Source organism: Leuciscus leuciscus (genome assembly GCF_965113295.1).
Source record: "Leuciscus leuciscus genome assembly, chromosome: 22".
Lineage (NCBI taxonomy): Eukaryota > Metazoa > Chordata > Actinopteri > Cypriniformes > Leuciscidae > Leuciscus > Leuciscus leuciscus.
In genome coordinates, this window is record NC_138746.1 from 5780012 (window position 1) to 5804487 (window position 24476).

Consider the following 24476-nt stretch of genomic DNA (forward strand, 5'->3'; position numbering starts at 1 on the left):
TGTGTGTGTGTGTGTGTGTGTGTGTGTGTGTGTGTGTGTGTGTGTGTGTGTGTGTGTGTGTGTGTGTGTGTGTGTGTGTGTGATGAATGTGAGGCAAAGAAGCTGGTTCAGGCTTATCGGAATAGGTGTTTTGAGAGTACAGACACTAAACTGACCTTTTTTACTTAGTTTTGCTAATGAGTTATTGGTTATTAAATCCTTCTCTTCTGAATGCCCTTGTTTGTATGTGTGTTCTAGAGGAAAGTGGTATTGCTCAGAGGTTTCTCTTTCATAGCTTAGGAGACTAAATTAAGATCTTGGTGATGTTTTGTTAAGGTATGACCAATTTGTCTCAGATGTTTCTCAGAAAATGTCTACAATAACAACATAATATAGATATGTAGAATCAATGTGGATAGCAGATCAGATCATTTGAGCTTATATTTTATGAATTGTTTATGAATTGCCATGTTTTGTTTTGTTTTGTTTTGTTTTGCTTTGTTTTAGATATACCACAATGTTTTTTACAACTAAAATGTAAATTAACTGATTGTTTTTTTAATCATTATTATTTCAAAAACAAACTGAATGAAAAAGGAACCAATTTCGCATTCACATTGTATTCAGCTCTCAATCCACAGTTGTTTTTATTTGTTGCTTTTATTTAATTTAATTTTATTTAATTTCATTATTTCATTTTATTTCATTTTATTTCATTTAATTTCATTTAATTTCATTTAATTTCATTTAATTTCATTTTATTTCATTTTATTTCATTTTATTTCATTTTATTAATTATTTTATTTATTTTTTATTGGCAAATGAAAACTTAATGAAAAAGGGCCCAATTTTGCATTCACATTTTACCTGACCTTCAAAGTGGACTGAAAGTAAAATCTTGTTTTTTCCAGCTCTCAGTCCACACACAGCTAAAGTTTATATTTTGTTTTCACTATAATTATTTTTATTTTTATTTTATTCTGTTAAATTTTATTTTATTTTATTTCCTCCTTTGTGCTTGACCTTCAAAATAGACTAAAAGTGAAATCCACTTTTTTTAGTTCATCTCTCAGCCCACACAGTTATTTTTGTAACATGCATATAGACGATTTATTTAACTAATTAAATCACAGCCCTTTCTAGGTTTAATTATTGCACTTGGCCTTTCGCGATTTCAATTTTGTTTTGATTGGCTGCAGTACATCCTGTCTCTATGTGTGACAGAAAATGCGTTTCAAAAGGACAACAGTCCTCTTCTTCATCCTCTGCTCTGCCACAACAGGCTGCTTTTTACCCTTAATTCAGAATATTTATGAATGAATGAACATTAAGTCGTGAATAAGAGGGTCTCATGTCTGGAGTTTGTTGTTTGGGGTCTGTGTGTGCCGGTTTGTGACTGACAGACTCACGCTGTCTGAGATCACGGCTAACACTGACCCAGACCCCCCTCGAAACTCTCAGTCCCACCACAAAATCTCTTTCTTCCCCTCTCTCTCTCTGCGTCTTTATCTTTGACAAACACACAGTCTTTCTCTCTCTGTTCTCACCCTGTTCGCTCTCTTGCGTTTTCTTTGTGTCTCTCTCACACACATGCGCTTTCTTTATCTCCCTCTGGTCTCTGCAGCTGTGACCCTGTGCCCCTTCCGCTCCGTCATTCTCAGCGCTGCTGTCAGTGAGCTCGCAGGAGTCCCGACAGAGATGTCAGGAAACAGATTCTGCCCGGAGAGCCGAGCCAAACACAATCGGCCACGATGGTCATCTCGCGATCGCGGCCAAGACAGAGTTCACAATCCTCACACCCAGGCCAAGCAATTTCAGCCAACGCGGTTCAATTCGGTCACAGCTGGCGTCCGAGACATGGACAAAACCAACACGGCCACCACCAAGACCTCATCACGGCCAAGACACATTTAGCGATTCAACAGTTGAGATCGACCCAAACGAGACCCCACAAACCCAGACACGGCCAAATAATCACCAATCGATTCAGCCGGAGCCAAACCGAGACACGTCCATTGAACATCTCCGGGGGAATCTGAAACCACCCACGACCTCTGTCTGTATACAGCATCAACAGCTGGTCCCAGAGACACCAGAGGACCACCAGAACCAGTCCAAACAGACCTCTGATGAGAACAGTGACAGGATCACATTCGGGACTCTTCCTGAACAAACATCAGAGACTGTGCCACTAGCAGTGTTATTTCAGTATTAGTTATACACTTTACAATAAGGTTCATTAGTTAACATTAGTTAGGTACCTTAGTTAACATGAACTAAGAATGAACAATATTTTTTTTTAAATCTTAGTTGATATTCATTTCAACATTTACTAATTCGCTATTAAAATCAAAGGTTGTATTTGTTAACATTGGTTCATGCACTGTGAACTAACATGAACAGCTCTATTTTTAACTAACATTAACAAAGATTAAAAAATACTGTAACAAATGTTTTTCTCATGGTTAGTTCATGTTAGTTAATACATTAATTTTAACTAATTAACCTTTTTGTAAAGTGTTACCATTTAGACGATATGTATTAATATATTATGTACTCATGTTTTCAAACAGGTTTTCCTGAAGTAGATTTGTTGTGTGTTGCTATGTGGTTGCTAGATGTTGCATACAGGCCAAGGTCAAAAGATCATTTTATAATTTCACTGTTTTAAAAATTATAATTACAATCTCCTAGAAAAAGCATTGCTCAGTTTTACATGCCTATTTTGCATTCAAGTATTTTGGTCAAACGTGCATGGCAACTTATGCTCTGAAGTTTCATATTTAGTGCAAGCGGTTTGTTCAACACTAACCCTAAGTATGAGCTATAGAAATGTTTGGTTTAGCCAGCATCACTAAGTAATGAGTGAGATAAAGGTTCCTCAGTGGTTCAGCAAAGAAAAGATTTTTGTCAGTGTCTAACTTGATTAAGTTTGCTATAAGGCTCTTTGGAAGATAAAAAAGTTCTTCAAATCAGTTTATTGGTTTCTAGGTACTTTCGAGAGCCAGTATTTCTGAAGAACTTGACTAGAACTAATCCTTTGTGAAACTTAAAAAGGTTTCAGGTTGTAGAAGGACTTTTTGGTTCTAATTGGCGCTAATTATTAGGAGTTAAAGCAGTGATGCATATAATATTTCTGAGGGAAGGCTGATAAATGGCAGAAAGACCATAATGAAGTCTTTTTATAGCCAGATCGAAAAGCCAGCACTAATCCATATGAACTGAGCGGATTAGTCAACATTTTCTAGAGAGACACGATCACTTTATATGATGAACAGATTCAATTTAGACTTTTATTCACATTTAAACATTTATCAGCGTACATAAAAAGAAGCTCAACTGAACATGCTTGATGCGCGAGAATCAAGCATGTTCAGAAGCTCAAACGTGCTGCATGACACGAGAATGAACCTCATTGGTTCTTGCTGAAGCTCAAACGTGCTGCATGACACGAGAATGAACCTCATTGGTTCTTGCTGAAGCTCAAACGTGCTGCGTGACATGAGAATGAACCTCATTGGTTCTTGCTGAAGCTCAAACGTGCTGTGTGACACGAGAATGAACCTCATTGGTTCTTGCTGAAGCTCAAACGTGCTGCATGACACGAGAATGAACCTCATTGGTTCTTGCTGAAGCTCAAACGTGCTGCATGACACGAGAATGAACCTCATTGGTTCTTGCTGAAGCTCAAACGTGCTGCGTGACATGAGAATGAACCTCATTGGTTCTTGCTGAAGCTCAAACGTGCTGTGTGACACGAGAATGAACCTCATTGGTTCTTGCTGAAGCTCAAACGTGCTGCGTAACACGAGAATGAACCTCATTGGTTCTTGCTGAAGCTCAAACGTGCTGCGTGACATGAGAATGAACCTCATTGGTTCTTGCTGAAGCTCAAACGTGCTGTGTGACACGAGAATGAACCTCATTGGTTCTTGCTGAAGCTCAAACGTGCTGTGTGACACGAGAATGAACCTCATTGGTTCTTGCTGAAGCTCAAACGTGCTGCATGACACGAGAATGAACCTCATTGGTTCTTGCTGAAGCTCAAACGTGCTGTGTGACACGAGAATGAACCTCATTGGTTCTTGCTGAAGCTCAAACGTGCTGTGTGACACGAGAATGAAACTCATTGGTTCTTGCTGAAGCTCAAACGTGCTGCGTAGCACGAGAATGAACCTCATTGGTTCTTGCTGAAGCTCAAACGTGCTGCGTAACACGAGAATGAACCTCATTGGTTCTTGCTGAAGCTCAAACGTGCTGCGTGACACGAGAATGAAACTCATTGGTTCTTGCTGAAGCTCAAACGTGCTGCGTAACACGAGAATGAACCTCATTGGTTCTTGCTGAAGCTCAAACGTGCTCCGTAACACGAGAATGAACCTCATTGGTTCTTGCTGAAGCTCAAACGTGCTGCGTGACACGAGAATGAACCTCATTGGTTCTTGCTGAAGCTCAAACGTGCGGCGTAACACGAGAATGAACCTCATTGGTTCTTGCTGAAGCTCAAACGTGCTGCGTAACACGAGAATGAACCTCATTGGTTCTTGCTGAAGCTCAAACGTGCTGCATAACACAAGAATGAACCTCATTGGTTCTCGCACATCAAGCGAACATGCTTTAGCTTCCGTTTACCACAACGGATGTGTGAGCGGATAAATGTTTATGTGAATAATCTTCTATACTGCAAAGAAGTGCAGACAAAACGATCCATGGTCTGTTTTCCCCGAATCGCTCTTCTAATGCTCCACAGAAGCCCCGCCCCTTTATTTTTTCTTTATCTTTTGTTTTTATCATTCCCTCCCAAAGAATAAATCAATATAGATGAAAAGCTAAGCTGGAGGAACCAAAAGAAATGAGGAGAGAGAAAAATGACATATTTTTCAGAAGACCCACCAGCACACAAACCTCAAATCCTATTACCCCCTTTTGGCAGTGAGGCATTGTGGGATTGAAAGCAGTGATCCAGGGGCCAACCTCCAGCAGAGAGTGCATTGTGCCCCACAGAGGGCCACATGGGGGTCGAGGGGCCCCAGAAAGGATAGGGGGGGTGGGCCTCCCGACCACAGACCCAGAGAGGCCCCTCACACCTTGGCCGCAAAGGGTCAATGGGGGCCAGGCAGAGAGCGAGAGAGAGCCCGCAGACGTGTGAAAGGGTCCCGACGGGGGCTTCCTGGGATTGGCTAGGCATCGTTAGTCTCCAGCATAGTGGAAATGGAAGAAAGTGACAGCCTAGATCCAGGCTATTAACTCAATCAAAGAGAAAAGCCTTTAATTGCTGTGAAAAATCGGCAAGAAAAGGGAAAGCCTGCTGCTAGTCATGTGAAGGATGAGAGAGAAAAAAGATGTTTTTTCTTCTCGTGCAGGTGCATAGTTTTGCGTATGAATAACGGCCACCATTTGAACAGCCTCTGTTATGAAGTGACTGATATACATGGATTTCAGAAGGGAGGTGTGGAAGGGAAGACCAGCTTAAGCGGTTTAAAAATGGAAAATCACGGAGGAACGACAAACAATGGCCGTCTTTTATTCCGTCTGAAACCACCAAACATTAGATTTTAATGGCTTTTTCTGTCTGTTAAAGGGACAATACACCCAAAATGTTTACAAATTCTGCCATCATTTACTCACCCTCATGTTCTAAACCTGTATGACTTTCTTTTTTTTCTTCGGAACATAAAATTAGATATTTTTAACAGTTTTGGTCACCATTGACTTCTATTGTATGGACAAAAAAGACGAATCTCAAAATATTTTCTTGTAACACAATACGTTTTCTTTTATGTTCGGCAGAAGAAAGAAAGTCATGCAGGTTTGAAACGACATGAGGGTGAGCAAATGATGACAGAATTTTCCCTTTTGTGTCAATTTTCCCTTTTAGTGCACAGTATTGCTTGAAGTAGCTCAAAATTCGCCTCATGAAAAAAACGTGTCATACCCAAGAAAGCAAATGTGGAAAATGTGCTGCTAGTGCTATATGTGGAACTGGTGCAGAAAACAGAACTGTTCCTAATGATTTTCAAAGGTATTTGGCACAGCTGAGCTATGAGTCTTCTCCTATGCAAATGTGCATCTGATATTCAAGTAGAACAGCTTCACTGGTGCAAACAGGGTGATAATGTGTTTATTAAACTCTGGTTCACTAAAATAGATTCTACATTACTACATTATGTTAGCTATGTTTTTTGATGTTAGTAAAATTTCGGTTTCACCAAAACCTTTTTATGACCATTTTCCACCCTGTCTCTCTGATCCTTACAACTAAACTTGTGCTTGTCCTTTTAAAACGATTTAAACAGCTTATTTGCATATGAAACGAGTATTATGTGTGTATTATTTTATATAATGCCCATCCTTCAATTACAGCCTCTTTAAAGGGGTGGTTGATTATGATTTAACTTTTTTAACTTTAGTTAGTGTGTAATGTTGCTGATTGAGTTACAACATCTGCAAAGTTACAACGCTCAAAGCTCAAAGCAAAGGGAGACATTTTCTTTTACAGAAATCGCTTTTTAGGACTACAACAAACGACTGGTGGGGACTACAATGAGCTTCTTCACGGGTTAGTGACATCACTAACCCTAAAATGTACATAAACCTAAAATTTGCATAAACCCCGCGAACGCGGTTAATAGATTATCATGAAAGCTATGCTAGTCAACGACTAGAAGAACTCCACATCAGCGACATAAATTCGTCAACTAACCATTCAGAAATGTCCTGTTGCATTCTACATGTTGTCACTTCTTCTTGAGTCTCTCCATCTTTGTCTGACTCCGGTTTGAACATAAAAGACTAAAAGTTTTTGATATTTTCAGTGCATGTCTGTGTGAGGTAATCGGAACTGCTAATGCATGCAAGAGCTCTTGAAGCTCCGCCCTCTTTGCCAGGAGCAGCAGCTCATTTGCATTTAAAGGGACACACACACAAAAACAGCTCGTTTTTGCTCACCCTCAGAAAGTGACAATTTTAACATGCTACAAAAAAAATCTGTGGGGTATTTTGAGCTAAAACTTCACATACACACTCTGGGGACATCAGAGACTTAGAAGACAACATAATGCAGCAGCTCACTGCTCTGAGATCAGTCTGCTTATAGCAAACGTGTGTGTGTGTGTGTGTGTGTGTGTGTGTGTGCGTGCGTGCGTGCGTGCGTGCGTGCGTGCGTGCGTGTGTGTGTGCGTGTGTGTGCGTGCGTGTGTGTGTGTATGAGAAAGTAGATGAGGGTTTGCGCTGCACTGCTCTGCCTCCCACATTCCACTCTGCCAAGCTGAGTAAGAGGAGTGAGATAGGATGACCTCTGACCTCCAGGTTAACTACCCACAGACATTTGTTAAGGTTTAGATGAAGAGGCATCCCTACTCGACCTGTAAATAATGAGCGAAGAGATGTCGACCAGAGTGTTCCTTTGTAAATCACAGCACTCTGAGCCTGACAACTGTGCATTCCTTCCCATAATCCCCTTCATGGATTGATTCAAGGTGCGCTCACACTTATCGTTGTTCGGCAAATTTCAATAGGAATCCACACGATGGAATGTCGCGCAAGAACGAAATATTTCCTCATGCAGATTTCGCATTGGGTTTAAAGTTGGTCAAGCGAATTTGTTACGTTACTCGACAGAAAACTGCTTGGTTTGAAAGCCACTTTATACATCACAATGCTTTTGACAATACACAGCAGACTGCAAAAAATGTTTTATTGTCTTCTAAAAAAGCAGCAGCCGTATCACCCTGTTGCCCAAGACTGGTTTCCCACTGAAGCTAAGCAGGCTTCGGCTTCGTCTCCTCTCCACCAGTAAGCTGGTGTGTGGTGGGCGTTCTGGCGCAATATGGCTGCCGTCGCATCATCCAGGTGGATGCTGCACATTGGTGGTGGTTGAGGAGATTCCCCCTTCTAGGTAAAGCGCTTTGAGTGCCTACAAAAGCACTATATAAATGTAATGAATTTTATTATTATTATTATTATTATTATAACCAATTTTGTTCTGCTTCAGGATGCAGCCTTTCTAATGGGATCAAGATGGCAACTCTAGCGACTAGACTGTGTCTAATGATGAACTAGTACAGGTGAATCTGACACCTCAGGACGGCTAGTTTATTTGAACGGAGCCCTGCTGCTCTGGAGCGAGAGGTTCGTACCTATAAGCTTGCGTGAATTAAATCCCCCTGTTTACTCTCTCTCTCTCTCTCTCTCTCAAATAACAGCATATCTTCCTTTTCCGGCACGAACTGCAGCAGGTGCCCAGGAGACCTCGTCATCACAGGCCCTGATTCATGCCTGTGCCACATAGCTGCCATCCCAGAAGGCCGAGCAACAGCAGATGCCAGCAGAGAAACATTGACAGCAACTGTATCTCTGGCTGTGGTGCTAACAGCCTCCATCAGCACCAGGAATACTACGCCAGGCCAAAACTCAGCGGCTCGTGGCCCAGAAGGGACCGGACTGCGTGAAATCACAGCAGAGCGTTGATCAGTTTCAACACAGTGAGAAAATAACACTCCTGGGATTCCATATCAGGGTTATTTTAGTTAACTAAAACTAAAACCATAAAATAAATGTCCTTACATAAAATAAAATAAATGTTATGACTGAAATAAAATATGAAAAACATTTTTTTTTCATTTAGTTTAAGTTGATGTACTAAAATAACTCAAACAAAAACTGAAATAAAAAGTAATAAAAACATAATAAAATGACAAAACAACAAATTACTAAAACTTTAACCAAAATTAAAATGACAATGTTATGTATGAAAATAAAAACCAATTCAAAATTATAATCAAAACTATGTTAGTATCTCAATGATACTAAAATAACATTGTTCTATTTTTTTGTTGTTGTTGTTGCACTGTTCATCTGATTCTCACATGTGCATTTAGCTTTGCATATTATTTTCAGTGCATTTGGTAAAGAACAAAATATGTGACCACAAATGGAAATGGTACCAAACAGCTGCAAAGCACACTATATTATATACTACATTTGTTGCAACTCCTGACAGGTACACAAATATTGACCATTTAACAACATTTATGGATTAGAAAGTGGGCCGTTTCCTGTCTCACTATTGAAAGTGCAAAGCCTCTGTGGCATTCGGCAGGGCAGGGCCGGGTTGGTTGGACAGAAATGCTTGGGCTTCGAAGTCTGTCAAAGCTGCTCTGTGTCCAGGCTCTGGACGGACAAATGTGCCTGTGCATCGCTCTCTCTCTAGCGGTCATATCCCACTGGGACAAGCTACACTCACTCTCTCACTCAGTTAATGGGGAGCGGCTTCCCGCAATCAGCAGCCCTAACCTTGTGTACACAGGCAGACGTCCATGTAGAGGCCAGCGGCCGCAGGGAGGGAGAATATCTCTGTTCCCAGCACTTCGTGGGCAAAACCAAGCGCCTGCCACATACAGTATAAGGGAAAGCATGAGGTGGGTGTGCACCTGTAGCTCTCATATATGTGTGTGTGTGTTTGTGTACTTGTACTTTGTGAGGACCGGTTTGAGTTTTAGACCATCGGAGTGAGGACAAAGACAGTAAAGTGAGGACATTTCTTTCTGAGACCCCTCTAAAGGCCTGTTTGAGGGCCAAGACTTAGTTTTAGGGATAAGGTTATAATTAGGTTAAGGGTAGGTTTAGGGGTGGGTTAGACACTTAAAAAATGCTGGGTTGTTTCAACCCAACTTTGGGTCAAATATGGACAAACCCAGCCGTTGGGTTACATTTTTAATTAAATTTTTAACCCAATGTTTGGGTTTGACCATATTTGACCCAGCTTTTTTTAGAGTGTATGGTTAGGGTAAGGAGCTATAGTGTGTGTGTTTGTGTGTGTGTGTGTGTGTGTGTGTGTGTGTGTGTGTGTGTGTGTGTGTGTGTGTGTGTGTGTGTGTGTGTGTGTGTGTGTGTGTGTGTGTGTGTGTGTGTGTGTGTGTGTGTGTGTGTGTGTGTGTGTGTGTGTGTGTGTGTGTGTGCGATTGTTTGAAAGAAAGCTTGTGGATCTCTGGTTACCCTCCTGAATTGTGAATGCACAAACATCACTACTCTTGAGCCTTAATAGGATTCCCATGATTACCCACCTCACCTTACTCTAGTATCCGAGCTTCTCGCTTTACAAAACAAGCACAAAGATGCTCTGAGTATAAACCCAAACCCATTGTGCGAAATCTAAAATAAACCCATTTCAAACAGGCTTATTTAGAAAACAAACACTAAACATACTTGACCAATAAAGATTAATTCTGGATCTGATGATAAAATTAGTACTACTATATTTTACCACACTGTTAAAACTACCACAAGTTAAAATCTGCATTTACAATCAGGAATTATTTCTACCTGATAAGACAATCTTTTGCTGGGATAAATTATATTTGTCTTTAAAAAATAATAATAAAAAAAATACAGTTAATTTTGATTGTGCCACATAAAGGCTACTGGATAAAACATTTTACAGTGTATACATTTAAAGTGTAAAAAGAAAATTAGCCTCATATTATTAGTATTATACTGATAATACTACTACTAATATTTTTAAGGTCTATTTTCAGTTCTATTACTAATATGATGACAACACAACACATGTAAACAGTCAAAGACCATTAAAACAGTCAGAAATCTTATAAAACATATTTTCATATACAGGCTATTCATAGTTGTACAATAAACTATGTGAATGTGAGAGATTATAAAGTGTGGTGACCCACCGTGAGCGCGGACAGTTTGTGCGCGTCTCCTGCGTAAAGAGCGCAGAGCAGCAGCAGGACCGAGACGCGCATCCTCACAGCTCTCCAGACGCACCAAATCCACAAAACTCGGTTCAGACACGATCGAGTCTCCAAAGTGAAGCTTAATTCCTTAAATCCCGTGCCTTCACCGCTCTTGCAGTGTGTTCTGTATAGTGCTGCTGCGGGTTGTGCTCTGTGTGTTTTCTCAGTGCGTAATGAAGTGAAGCGCTCGGTTTGGACTGTCTTGACGCTCTCCTCGGCTCAAGTGCCTGTGCTGTCTGTGACTCTCTCTCTTTCTCTTTCACTCGCTCTGTGTGTGTGTGTTTATCGGATGCCCGTGCTGTAGTCGGGAGGTGAGTTTGGGTGGAATCTCTAACAGATGCTGGTAGGGGGTTCTGTCTTCTCAACAACACATGTAAATCACTCTCTGTTTGGGAAGAAGTAATAAGCTGTACTGGTTTATATATATATATATATATATATATATATATAACTTTATTTTACAGTCCTGTTCCCCATGCACATACTATGTACTTATAGTAATTGCAATAACTGGGTAATAACTAGGTACTAACCCGAACCTACCCCTAAACCTATCTAACCCATGTATAGTTACCTTATATTACCCAGTAGTTTCTTAGGTACACTGTAAGCACACATATATATGTATATAGATAGGCCTAGATAGATATACAGTAAAATCAAAATTTATTCGGACACCTTGCTATCCTAATTTACATAAATGAACTAGTGTCCTGCACCCACTATTATTTTTTCTATAACAAAAAATAAAAAATGATATATGGTGTTTGAACATTTTTTTGGTTTGACTGTAAAGTCTAGATAGATAGATAGATAGATAGATAGATAGATAGATAGATAGATAGATAGATAGATAGATAGATAGATAGATAGATAGATAGATAGATAGATAGATAGATGGATGGATGGATGGATGGATGGATGGATGGATGGATGGATGGATGGATGGATGGGCGGGCGGACGGGCGGACGGATGATAGATAGATAGATAGATAGATAGATAGATAGATAGATAGATAGATAGATAGATAGATAGATAGATAGATAGATAGATAGATAGATAGATAGATAGATAGAAACATAAAATAAATAATCATAGCATTTCTGACTATCTGGATGTGCGTGATGAACACATGATCTAATAACCATTAGTGATGATGTTTAACTTTTTTTATTTTCATTTACTCTTTTCATCCACAGAAAATCATCCCCCTCAGCAGCAGCATCTCTATTAATAATAACTGCAGACTCAGACTTGAAAGCCATCATCATCATCTTATTGTGTTTTTATTTTTTAAACACTTTGGCTTGTTTGCACTGACATGCCAGAGTGGCTTAAAGTAATTCAAAACACTTTGAACCGCTTTTCTCCTATTCTCTTTTTCAAGCCAAATAAGTAGACATATGGCAGCAGTTATTGAAACTCATAACAGCCTCCATTCCCACGACTGCAGAGACAGAACTACACATGTGGGATTTCAAAACCTCACTTATTTATTGTTAATTCAAAGGGCACACGTTCTATTTTTGCCTCTCGTGTTCAGCAGTGCTCAGTGAAGCATGAATTCACTCATTAAAATCATCAGATCTTCAGTATAGCCAACACTATAGAGATATTGATTGGGAGTCTTGTTGTAGACAAAATCGCAATAACTCTTGGTGTTTCATTACTTATCTTCTGATGAAAAACCTCATTATAAAAGCCACACAAAAAAAATAATAAAATAAAAACGTCATGAAATAAATCAGATTCGAAGTTGGCAGATGTGAATGCTGCTCATTTATAGGAACACCTGGACATCTACTGGACACATATGATAATGCAGCTAGATATCAGTGAACATTCACCATAGAAAATATCTTGTAAAATAGGTTTAGTTCAAATGTTCTACAGATAACTAGTTGCCTTAAGAACTAGTATGACCAGCTATCAGTAGGTTAGGTGTAATCAGTCTTGCTTTTCGGTATCAAATGAGATCAATCTACGTTTTTATGTAGCCTAACTGACTTAAAAAATTATGAACAGTCTTACAGCAAATAATTGGATGACTAGCGTGGTCAGGATTAACCAATCAAACGTTTCTAATTTAATACTTGAAATCTGAAAGTTTACGTAAAATGATTCCGCCACTGGCCCACAATGCCCTGTGCGCTGCGGGTGCGTCACCGGAAGTATGTGCAGTGGACTTCCTCTCTCTCCTCCGCGCGTGCTTTGCGGCAGCTGTGGAGTTTTCAGGTTTTTTTAACGAATTATACTCAAACTAGAGGAATAAAGGTTCATCATGTCTTTCCCGGCCCCGAATGAAGAGGAAGAGGTTACCGTGAGTGACTGTTTTAACACGAGAGCGTGTTTAAGAGATTAAAGCGTGTAACGTTAGCGTGTATTGATCTTAATCAGTGGAGCATCGCGATCACACCAAAGTTTCATTCTCTTTGTTTATTACAAACTTCACCCTCACCCTGCATTTTAATGTTAACATGGCAGATTAATACTTTTGTAAACTCTCTTTTTGTCTGCAGTATGACCCTTATACCTACCCCACTGATTATGACTATCACACCGGTAAGTGTCTGCTTATACAGATGACAGATAAAGACACAAAAACAAACAACACACACACACACACACATATATAAATCAGTAAATAAATATGTTCAAAAGTTTTGATCGGTAACATTTTTAATGTTTTTAAAAGAAGTCTCTTCTGCTCCCCAAGGCTGCATTTATTTGATTAAAAATACAACAAAAACAGTAATATGGTTAAATATTATTAATTTGAAATAACTGTTTTCTATTTTAAAATGTAATTTATTCCTGTGATTTAAAGCTGAATTTTCAGCATCATTACTCCAGTCTTCAGTGTCCTTCGGAAATCATTATAATATGTGGATTTGATGCTCAAAAAACATTCATTATCATTATTAGCAATGTTGAAAACAGTTGTGTACAATTTTTTTTTTCGGATTCTTTGAGTAGAAAGTTCAAAAGAAAAGCATTTATTTTAAATAGAATCTTTTGTATAATATTAGAAGGATTTCTGAAGGATCATGTGACACTGAAGACTGGAGTAATGATCCTGAAAATTCAGCTTTGATCACAGGAATAAATTACACTTTACTATATATTCACATAGAAAACAGCTGTTTTAAATTGTAATAATACTTCACAATATTATTATTTTTTGTATTTTTAATCAAATAAATGCAGCCTTGGTGATAAAAAATCTTACCAATCTTACCTCAGTATATACACCATTTTTTTAATACTTTGGCAGTTTTAAGCTTTTTACCACCCAAATAAAGTTTTTGAACAGATTGATTACCTAGATGGCTATATAAAGTACGTGTCTTCTGCAGGCGACCCTAAAGCCGACCTGGCTTTTGAACGTCAGTATGAGCACCAGCAGACGTACCATGTGATCCCTGAGGTCATCAAGAACTTTCTGCAATATTTTCATAAAACCATCTCAGACCTGATCGATCAGAAGGTTTACGAGCTGCAGGCCAACCGTGTGTCCAGCGAGAGCATTGAGCAGAAGATCTACGAGATCCAGGATGTTTATGAGAACAGGTGCACAGCCGTACGGTTACATGGACTTTTCTGATATATGCAGGGAAATCTTGATGTATCATCATATTTGATTTGATTTCAGCTGGAATAAGCTTACAGAACGCTTCTTTAAGACGTCTCCATGGCCTGAGGCAGAAGCCATCGCTTCCCTGGTTGGGAATGGTGAGTGAATTCGATTTTTGCTGTATTCAGGAATCCGAAGCTCTTAACTCGGCTCTTAACCGAACAGTTTGATGATGTACGTGTTTTTTTTTGCTGACTTGCACATTTTGTTTTGTCTGTTACAGATGCAGTTTTCTTGATCCTTTACAAGGAGCTGTACTACAGGCACATCTACGCCAAAGTCAGCGTGAGTGTGTTTGCTCATCTGTCTTGTTGGTGTTATAGTCAAGAAAGTTCTTGTGTGTATATATATATATATATATATACTGAAGCTTATATATATATATTAAGTCTCAGCTCTTGTCATGTGTCTCCTCATCTGTAGGGAGGTCCAACTCTCGACCAGAGGTTTGAGTCCTATTATAATTACTGCAACCTCTTCAACTACATCCTCAGTGAGTCCAAACACCAATTACATGTAAAGGAATATGGTTTGGGTGATATTTCAGACATGTGTGATGATATAAAATTAAGCAGCATTGCAATAATTTTATTTGGCCATTCAATTTCCTAAAAAATGTATTTTTAAATGCTAGATTTTTACTGGCTTATTTTTTTGCAGTAAACATAAATATTGAGCTATATAGCTAATGTGTCTTAATATATGGGCTGTTAAATTAATGATTAATTTTAATAATTAATTTAAAAAATCTATCAAAATATCTGCTGTTTTCCATATAAACTACCACTCAAATTTTTGGGGTCAGTATAACATTTTTTTACACTATTTTATTCAGCAAGGGCAATTTAATTGACTTTAAAGACATTTGTAATGATACAAAAGTGTTCTTTTGCAAATAAATGTTTCTTTTAAACAGAATTTGGCTGCTGGAAATTCAGCTTTGCCATCACAGGAATACATTTTTAAATATATTAAAATAAAATAAACTGTTATTTTAAATTAGAATTATAGTTCACAATATTATTTTTTGATTTGTGTAATTGTTCAAATAAATGCAGCCTTGGGTAAGAGACTGCTTTCAAAAACATTACAGAATCATACAGACTCCAAACTTTTAAATGGTAGTGTATGTTGAATATTGTCAGAGGATTTTTTTTTTTATTCATATCGCCCAGTCATAGATCCTGAGTTTGAGTAGGTTTAGATATGCGCTTGTTTTACATCAGCACATTTAATGTGGTGTATTGTTCTCAGATGCTGATGGACCGGCACCTCTAGAGCTTCCTAACCAGTGGCTGTGGGACATCATCGATGAGTTCATTTACCAGGTAAGAGCGAAGCGCATGTGGTTAAGGAGACTCTTGGTCCTCAAAAGCCCTCTTGTTCTGGCACCTTCTGTGTAACTGATGTGTTCATGGAAAAGTGAAAAGCTTTATATCTCTTAAAGGGATCATCGGATGCAAAATTCACTTTCATATGGTGTTTGCATATAAATGTGTCTTTGCAGTGTGTGGACACAACCACCATACAATGAAAAAAATCCATTCACTCCTTTTTTTTAATCCTCAAAAAGTCTAAACACTCTCAATAATCAGTCCGTTTGGATTTTCTGAGCAATATGATGTCATATTGCTCATGCTCCACCCACGACCACTGACAGTCTGTCCTGTATTAGCATATTTTGCCCTCAGCCATTTGTATACTGTCCACCAAGGCAGAATTAAACGTGTCTTGTGTCGACACGCCCCACGGAAGAGAAGGCTGGGGTGAGCAGTTGCTCATTATCATTTAAAGAGACATGCATTGAAACGGGTCTCTGTGAACAGAGTTGTTTTTGAGGAGGTAAAAGGGTGTTGTTTTGCACAACCATTGAGGAATTTTAACCAAAGTATGTTACAAACTTTACATGAAGACCCTAAAGAATCCTACCAACTTGTGGAAAATGGGCATCCGATGACCCCTTTAACATTTCTCTCTGTCTCTGTTTTGCAGTTCCAGTCATTCAGTCAGTATCGCTGTAAGACTGCCAAGAAATCAGAAGAAGAGATTGAATTCCTGAGGAACAATCCCAAGATCTGGAACGTTCACAGCGTGCTAAATGTTCTTCACTCTCTGGTGGACAAGAGCAACATCAACCGTCAGCTGGAGGTGTACACCAGCGGAGGTGAAAGACGTCAACCGGCCCTCACACACCTACTTCTTTATCCAGATCTCAGTGTGACGCTGCTGTCTCTGTTACAGGTGACCCTGAGTCAGTGGCTGGAGAATACGGCCGTCACTCGCTCTATAAGATGTTGGGTTATTTCAGTCTGGTGGGTTTACTGAGGCTTCACTCTCTGCTGGGCGATTACTATCAGGCCATCAAAGTCCTGGAGAACATCGAACTCAACAAGAAGGTAATAAAATAGCCCAGCACCAGTGTTACCAGTGTTTTTAATTTTTTAAAACTTTTTATTTAGGGGCCATTTACACGACAGCTGTTTTTTGGGGGCCTTAAAACGCAAACTTTTGAAAAAGGGTTTCAAGGCGCAAGTTTTTGAAAACGAGACCGTTATCGTGTCTGTGTAAACTACAAAAACACGAATTTGTGAAAACGGACATCATGTACTTGTGTATCACATGTTCAGTCTATAGGTGCGTAGTTTTTCTTTACAAAGCGCCATCGCCAACTACTGGCCTGGCAGCAGCATACAGCGCTTTCAGTTGTTTTTGCGAATCAGTGTGTACGGGGATTGTTTTGACGACGTTGCCTGTACGTGAAAACCGCAAAGGGAAAACACAATATTTTAGTACATGGTTTTTGTGAAAACGTACCCTTGAGTTTATCATAGTTTTGTTCATATTTTTAGTTTACAGACCCTAAAGCAGGGATGCAAACAGCGCGCTTTTCGGCGCCTCCCGCTTTTTTCACGTCAGTTTGGGTGACTTGGGTCTGAGAGCGTCTCATTATAATTTCACAAAGTCATCTGAAGCCATTCCATTGCTTAATGTGAGGGACAGAAGTCTATTTACATCATTAAATTAAAGTTTACGGAAACTCGTTTTCCCTCCTCTGCGGCTGGCAATCATTCTCCATTCAGTATTCAAACAGCGCGGGCGCCTCGTCCGGTTACAGCAGGATGCACGGTAAAACTCTCTCCAATATGATATATTCACATTATAATGTGAACTTTTAAATGCGCACTTGTGCAGCGCTGCACACTGTGACTCCATGTTGCTTTGAGCACATCATCCTGCACCCGCGATGCGCATACGCATTTCATATTATCATGGTTTTGCGCACTGAAAGATTATTAAAAGCCTATATTTTTTATACCTAGCCTGCACAATACATTTAAAATAAGCATAATTTAATTGTATATTATTTCAGTGTAGTGTAGGCTATATATACACTTCTGAATTCTTGACATTCATATATAAATATAAAATTGTGAAATGTATGATTGCCTGATTGAATTTTATAAGAGTACTAATAGTAATTTGTTTTTATTAACATGTTTAGATTTTATAAAATTACTGTGCAGATTTTCTCAAGAATTACTTTTTGCTGCTGATTTATACACTCACTAAGTTTAATAAAAATACATAATACATTTATGTAATATTTAAAGGTGTTAACTGTAATCTTACACTGCAAAATGATAACTTACAAAGGATTAAATTCATCACAATTATGTAAGTATCTGGATATTTGCCGCGGGGCGAGGGATTCGATAACCTCTCTCTTTTTTAACCATACATGTGTTTGCATCCCTGCTAAAGGGAGAAAAATTATACAGGAAAAAACTGTATTTCCGTTTGTTCAGTTTTAGTTATTTCCAGGTAATAAAATAAGTGTTCAACTTATTTCAGTTTATTGTCAAGGCAACATTTGTAAGTTTTTCAAATAATACTTATTTATATGAGCTTTATTTAAATGATCAGAAATGTTTTTAATAGTTGTAGTGAATGATGATGACCCTGTCCAGCAGCACTGCCACTGTCTATGGATGTCTCAAGGTTTGATGGGTAGGTCAGTATGATAATGTTGTGTTCATGATGTGTTTCAGAGCATGTATTCACGCGTGCCTGAGTGTCAGATCACCACCTACTACTATGTGGGTTTTGCGTATCTGATGATGAGACGCTATCAGGACGCCATCCGTGTCTTCGCCAACATCCTGCTCTACATCCAGAGGACCAGAAACATGTTCCAGAGAACCACCTACAAATATGAGATGGTCAGTGAATTTAAAATCAAAAGTATGTGTACCATTTGCATAATTTTGTTGTAGTGCTTTATGTTGTATGCTGATTTAAATAAAACAAAAAAGCAATGTATTATAGTATTTTATTTACTGTAAAATAGCTGGTTAACAGTAATGAGGATAATTTCATTTGATAATTCTTTCAAATGGACACAGTAATAAGAATTTTCATTGTCATTAAAATAGTACAAACATCTTAAAGGTGCTGCATTTATTTTCTTCTTCTTTTTTTCTTTTTTGTGTGAGAGACTGGTTAAAATCTCATGAGCCAGTCCTGATATTTGTGCATTATTATTCCTGGTGTTATACTTGAGATTGAATTGGTTGCGTTCTGCTGTACTATCTATTATATGCTGTCATAATGGTGTGATATTTCATCTAAATCATGTATTGTGTGATGCTCAGATTAATAAACAGAACGAGCAGATGCACGGACTGCTGGCCATCGCTCTCACCATGTACCCCATGCGCATCGACGAGAGCATTCACACACAGCTCCGCGAGAAATACGGAGACAAGATGCTCCGCATGCAGAAAGGGTGAGAACGCAAACACATTATCTATTAAAGTTAGATTTATATACTACATATTTGTGATTGGTAAGATTTTTTTTTCCCATGTTTTTGAAAGAAGTCTTTAATGCTCACCAAGGCTGCATTTATTTAACAAAAGTAATATTGTGGAAATATTTATTTTTAACTTTTCTATTTTAATATATTTTAAAATTAAATGTATTCCTATGATCAAAGCTGAATTTTCAGCATCATTACTCCAGTCTTCAGTGTCACATGATCCTTCAGAAATCATTCTAATTAGAGATGCACCAATTGATCGGCTGGTGACCGGAATTGGCAGATTTTCACGTGATCGGCCATGACATATGCCGATTTTATGCCTGTTAAATGAACTCGGGCGCTGCATGATTAACCTTTTGAGCGGTACGGTCTCATATATGGGATTTTTATTTCTGTGCCTGAGAGTACGGTGCCACATTTATAATGTTCAGTGACGTCGCATAAATGCCAGATTCAAACTGTGCTTTCGCGCGTTGGCTGGCGCTGAGCCAGAGTCGGACGCGCTCAGCGCTGTCATATATCACAACTAAGCAGTGTTTTCAACCTCATAATGTTTATTTTAGCTTTCAGATATTTAAATACACATAAGCACGAGTAAAACAATACATTTGGAGTTTGTAAAATACACACTGATGTCTGTGGAAGCAGCAATAACAATCTATTCAAATATAATTTGCCGAAATGTGTTATTCATATCAGACAAACACAGTGGAAGTAACTATAAAGTTTACTCTATTCTTCTCAGTTCACCGGCCATTTTCTTGCATTTATTTCGGGAGAAACTGATGAATTCACGTGCTGTAAATCCGACTGACAGGACAACATTGCGGCGCCCATCTCATGTTATAGATCAAGATTATTTATAAAGGTTTTTAAACGACCAAACACACTCACTTGCACGTATTTGAGAATCGGAATATCAGATAGGCTAGTTGATGACATGGTAAGCAAGTTTGTGAATATTTTGAATAAAAAAAGAAAAGCGAAATAAAAGCGACACATCTGTCATACAGTATTATTGTGGCTGCGGTGTATCGTGTGACGCGTCGCCATGGAAACATTAAAGGAAACGTTCGCCTTGAAAAAACTCACTCGGGGGGGTGGGGGTGTCAGTGTCAGTTAGAATATTTTAAACTTAAGCGTGAAAGGGTTAAAGAAAAGATCGAAAATAAATATTGGTGTGTGCTGTAAAGTGGTTAGAAAAAAATTTTATCGGCTAAAATCGGTATCAGCAGGTCAAACTCAATCGGAAATCGGAATCGGCCCAGAAAATTGTAATCGGTGCATCTCTAATTCTAATATGATGATTTACTGCAAAATAAAAAATTTTTTATTATCATCAAAACATTATAAATGTCTTTACTGTCAGTTGATCAATTTATTATATTGCTGAATAAAAGTATTAAAATTACACACATACATATGTATCTGTATACACAGCATCTAAACAGTTCTGATTGTTTCCCCCCTCTTCTTCAGAGATCTACAGGTGTTTGAGGAGTTGTTCAGTTTTGCCTGCCCCAAGTTCCTGTCACCTGTAGTTCCAAACTATGATAACGTTAATCCAAATTACCACAAAGAGCCATTCCAGCAGCAGCTCAAAGTGTTTGCAGAGGAGGTGCAGCAGCAGGCGCAGCTCTCCACCATCCGCAGGTACAACACCCTTTACTTCACGCTCACGCCAGTTCTGTCTGGAGGAACAAGAATGATATGCTGTGTCTGGTCCTGGAATTAGCAGATATTCATGGTATATTTATAAATTAGAAACATTAGGGGCTTTTGCACCACATAGCTCTAGGAACTCAGTTTTAGGAACTAGCCATCAGGGAGGTTCCCAAACAGCTAATTTCTCCCCAGGGCCATTTTCCTGGTTGCATTCGGATCGGTTAAAGGGATACTCCACCGTTTTTTTCATATTAAACTATGTTATTCCCTTAACTAAGACGAGTTGATGCATACCTCTCTCGTCTCAGTGCGTGCACTTAATCGCTCTGGCGCGCGGCGACACTTTGATAGCACTTAGCTTAGCCCAGTATATTCAATGGTATCTAACAGCAATGAACTTAGAAGTGACCAAACACATCAACGTTTTCCCTATTTAGAAACAGTTACACGAGTAGTTATACGACCAAGTATGGTGACACAAAATAAAACATGGTGCTTTTCTAAGCGGGTTAAAAAGGATAATTATAATGTATGGCGGCATAGCACTTTTGGGAATACTTCGACTTGGCATAGTAAAAAGTCACGCCTGATCCTCTTCCCACTATTGACAGAAGTGAGAGGAAGAGGATCAGGCGTGACTTTTTACTGCGCCGAGTCGAAGTATTCCCAAAAGTGCTATTCCGCCATACATTATAGTTATCCTTTTTAACCCGCTTAGAAAAACGTTGGTGTGTTTGGTCACTTCTAAGTTCATTGCTGTTAGATACCATTGAATATACTGGGCTAAGCTAAGTGCTATCAAAGTGTCACCGTGCGCCAGAGCGATTAAGTGCACGCACTGAGACGAGAGAGGTATGCATCAACTCGTCTTAGTCAAGGGAATAACATAGTTTAATATGAAAAAACGGTGGAGTATCCCTTTAAGCATTCGGATCATCGGATCAGCATTTACAGACATCAACAGCTGGAGGATAGAGGACACAGATCACATTTGGACAGTCAATGTACACTTGTGTCACTGGTAGTTCTTATTGTGCTGGGTTAGACCCTACTCTGAAGTAGGAGAGATCATTTAGTTCCCCAAAAACAAGTTCCTTGATCTAAAATAGTTCCTAGTTCCTGTGGTGGAAACACGCCAAAAACCGGGTACTTCCACCAGTAGTTCTAGGAACTATAGAAAGGGTCCTCCAGTGCAAAGCCCCTATTGTGAATATTGTGTAATACTTAAATGTGCTTTTTTATTTGAACATTAGGTTTCCTGTTCCTATGTTTTGTTATATTGGTGATTTAAAAATGATTCTATTCTAAAAGCATTCCGTAAAAATCTTAATACTTTAAATTATATTTATATATCTTCTAAAGATATTTTAGTTTCAAATTATTATTTATTTTTTAAATTCTACCTAGCATCAGCTTGAATTTATCTAGAATTATATTGGCCAGCCCTACTTGCAGCTGGAGCATGTTGGTTGTTCTAAAACTCCTCAGCTGACTCGTGTGTTTCTCTCAGTTTCCTGAAGCTCTACACCACTATGCCAGTGGCCAAACTGGCCGGATTCCTGGACATGACTGAGCAGGAGTTCCGGATCCAGCTGCTGGTCTTCAAACACAAGATGAAGAACCTGGTGTGGACCAGCGGCATCTCTGCTCTGGACGGAGAGTTTCAGTCTGCATCTGAGGTCGACTTTTACATCGACAAGGTGTGTGTGTGTGTGTGTGTGTGTGTGTGTGTGTGTGTGTGTGTGTGTGTGTGTCTGTGTGTGTCTGTGTGTGTCTGTCTGTGTCTGTCTGTGTGTGTCTGTGTGTCTGTGTGTGTGTGTGTGTGTTGACTTACGCCGTTCTAGTTTAAAGACAAAAACGCAAAGTTAAGTTTTCATTTTAATTTTAGCTTTTAATTATTTATTTTACATACTGGACATTTATACGGTAAAAAACTTTTTCCCAAATTGTTTTATTACAATTTCTTAAATATTTTAAGTCCCCATGAAATCGAAATGGAAGTTGTTTGGCTTTTAGTATGAATATAAGCTAGTGTGCTCCAAAACTGACTCAGTTCACATTTAGAAGAAATAAACATTCAAAATCTCTCACTTTCGCCAGTCTGGATCAATGACTTTGATCACTCTGCACTTCAGGTTCTTATCAGATTTTCTGTCCAATCAAATGCTCTCTAGAATCTAAAGCGTCCCGCCCCCGAAATGATAAATAGATGCTGAAGCTGCGACAAAAATCAGTCACTTGTTCATACATTTACTATTTTCTACATTGTGAATGCAGATAGTGCACTATATAGGGAACGATTCAGACAGTGTAAATATGCTTTCCAATGGGGCGAAAGAAGTCTAGTTTTTTCATGTTAATATCACACGAACCGCCGCAGCGCGCACACACCGCCTGCTCCAGTCCAGAGACACGATACACAGAGCGGATCATAAGCGCGAGTCGACGCAGACCAGAAGACGTATCGGACCCATTTAAATTCTGCACAGAATGCTGTATGTTAAAGCGATATAGAAGAGATTGGGAGGAAACTGCAGCTTTACCGAGCTCAACGGCTCCGGCCGAGCTGTCATATAAACAAAACGCTATTGGCTACTTTAAAAAAGGAGAGAAGCTCTGTTCGATATGTGCCGCCCTGTCTTCCTGTTTCAGTGGAAATGACGTCAACACTGAATAATGCTGCACATTTCAAGGCACTTCAGTGAGCCTTTATTTGGCTGGATGTTTCTCTATATGATCTTAAAATATCTCAAACAACTTAAAGATCTAAAAGTCTTAAAGATCTATAGCAAATATATATTTTTCCAAGTTATACTCCGTTTCTGAATGTTTTCACTGATGAAATAATGATCTTTGTGAGTGCAGACTTAAAAAAGATCACATTTTCTTCCATCAGGATATGATCCATATTGCAGACACCAAGGTTGCCCGTCGCTATGGAGATTTCTTTATCCGACAGATCCACAAGTTTGAGGAGGTACACTTCAATTATTTTTCAAACTTGCATACTCCACACATTTCCTTTTGCAATTAGTTTATGTAAATGTTTTGTTGTATTTATCATCAACATCGTCACATTTTGATTGTGCCTTTTCATGTTCTGTAGCTTAACCGGACGCTGAAGAAAATGCCTCTGGCGTCCGGCACCTCGGCTACGACCAACTCCACATCACGAGCCATATAATGCAGATCCTATCAGAAGTTTCTCAACTAATTAGAACTGTGATATCCATCAATCACAGGCCGACCCAGACTTCTCAACTCAACCAGTCGGAGACCATTTCTGAACTATAATACCATCCCATTCAGTTTCACTGACATGCTCTGGTGTGTCAAAAACAAGCAAAGCTGTTGGAAGTCTTTCTAATGCTTTTTTCTAAGTCAATAAAGTTTGATGTGGCTGAACTCTAGTTTGGAGTTTTCTTGTTTTTTGAGTTTTCATATTACATATAGTGGGCCTGAAAAAGTTATGGTAATTATGCATAAACCCAAACTCTCACATTGTATGACTTCAGCCGATTTACAGTGTCACTGCCCATGTTTCACGATTAGACTAAAGTCATTACTAATGTACAATAAACATTATTGTCATGTTTATTGTTTGTATTTGACTGGCATAAA

General features: G+C 38.9%; 2 protein-coding genes across 5 annotated transcripts in view; one reads left to right on the top strand and one right to left on the bottom strand.

The window, feature by feature from the left end:
- The window catches only part of smoc2 (SPARC related modular calcium binding 2), a 36786-nt gene extending 25790 nt beyond the window's left edge, over positions 1 to 10996 (bottom strand). For 2 of the 4 annotated variants that reach the window (XM_082153421.1, XM_082153420.1), the window contains exon 1: positions 10671 to 10993. In XM_082153421.1, the coding sequence (XP_082009547.1) occupies positions 10671 to 10742 (72 nt within the window). In that variant the 5' untranslated portion in view covers positions 10743 to 10993. Of the gene's footprint in view, positions 1 to 10670 lie in introns of all 4 variants that reach the window. The other 2 variants (XM_082153418.1, XM_082153419.1) reach the window with 2 other exon arrangements.
- A 1904-nt stretch (positions 10997 to 12900) lies between these two features.
- eif3s6ip (eukaryotic translation initiation factor 3, subunit 6 interacting protein) lies at positions 12901 to 24265 on the top strand. The gene is made up of 15 exons (XM_082153390.1): positions 12901 to 13054; positions 13254 to 13296; positions 14091 to 14304; positions 14387 to 14466; positions 14592 to 14653; positions 14792 to 14861; positions 15623 to 15696; positions 16361 to 16532; positions 16610 to 16764; positions 18418 to 18588; positions 19021 to 19154; positions 20670 to 20843; positions 22366 to 22555; positions 23752 to 23832; positions 23962 to 24265. The coding sequence occupies exons 1-15, from the start codon at positions 13016 to 13018 to the stop codon at positions 24037 to 24039; spliced, it is 1737 nt and encodes a 578-aa protein (XP_082009516.1). The 5' UTR covers positions 12901 to 13015; the 3' UTR covers positions 24040 to 24265.
- Positions 24266 to 24476: the final 211 nt, after the last annotated feature.

What these genes read in the sequence shown, in the direction of transcription:
- eif3s6ip (XM_082153390.1), top strand. Translation starts at nt 13,016, where the DNA reads ATGTCTTTCCCGGCCCCGAATGAAGAGGAAGAGGTTACC. An exon ending in TCGATGAGTTCATTTACCAG is followed by an intron (nt 15,697 to 16,360) that starts GTAAGAGCGAAG and finishes TCTGTTTTGCAG; the next exon opens with TTCCAGTCATTCAGTCAGTA. An exon ending in AGATCCACAAGTTTGAGGAG is followed by an intron (nt 23,833 to 23,961) that starts GTACACTTCAAT and finishes CATGTTCTGTAG; the next exon opens with CTTAACCGGACGCTGAAGAA.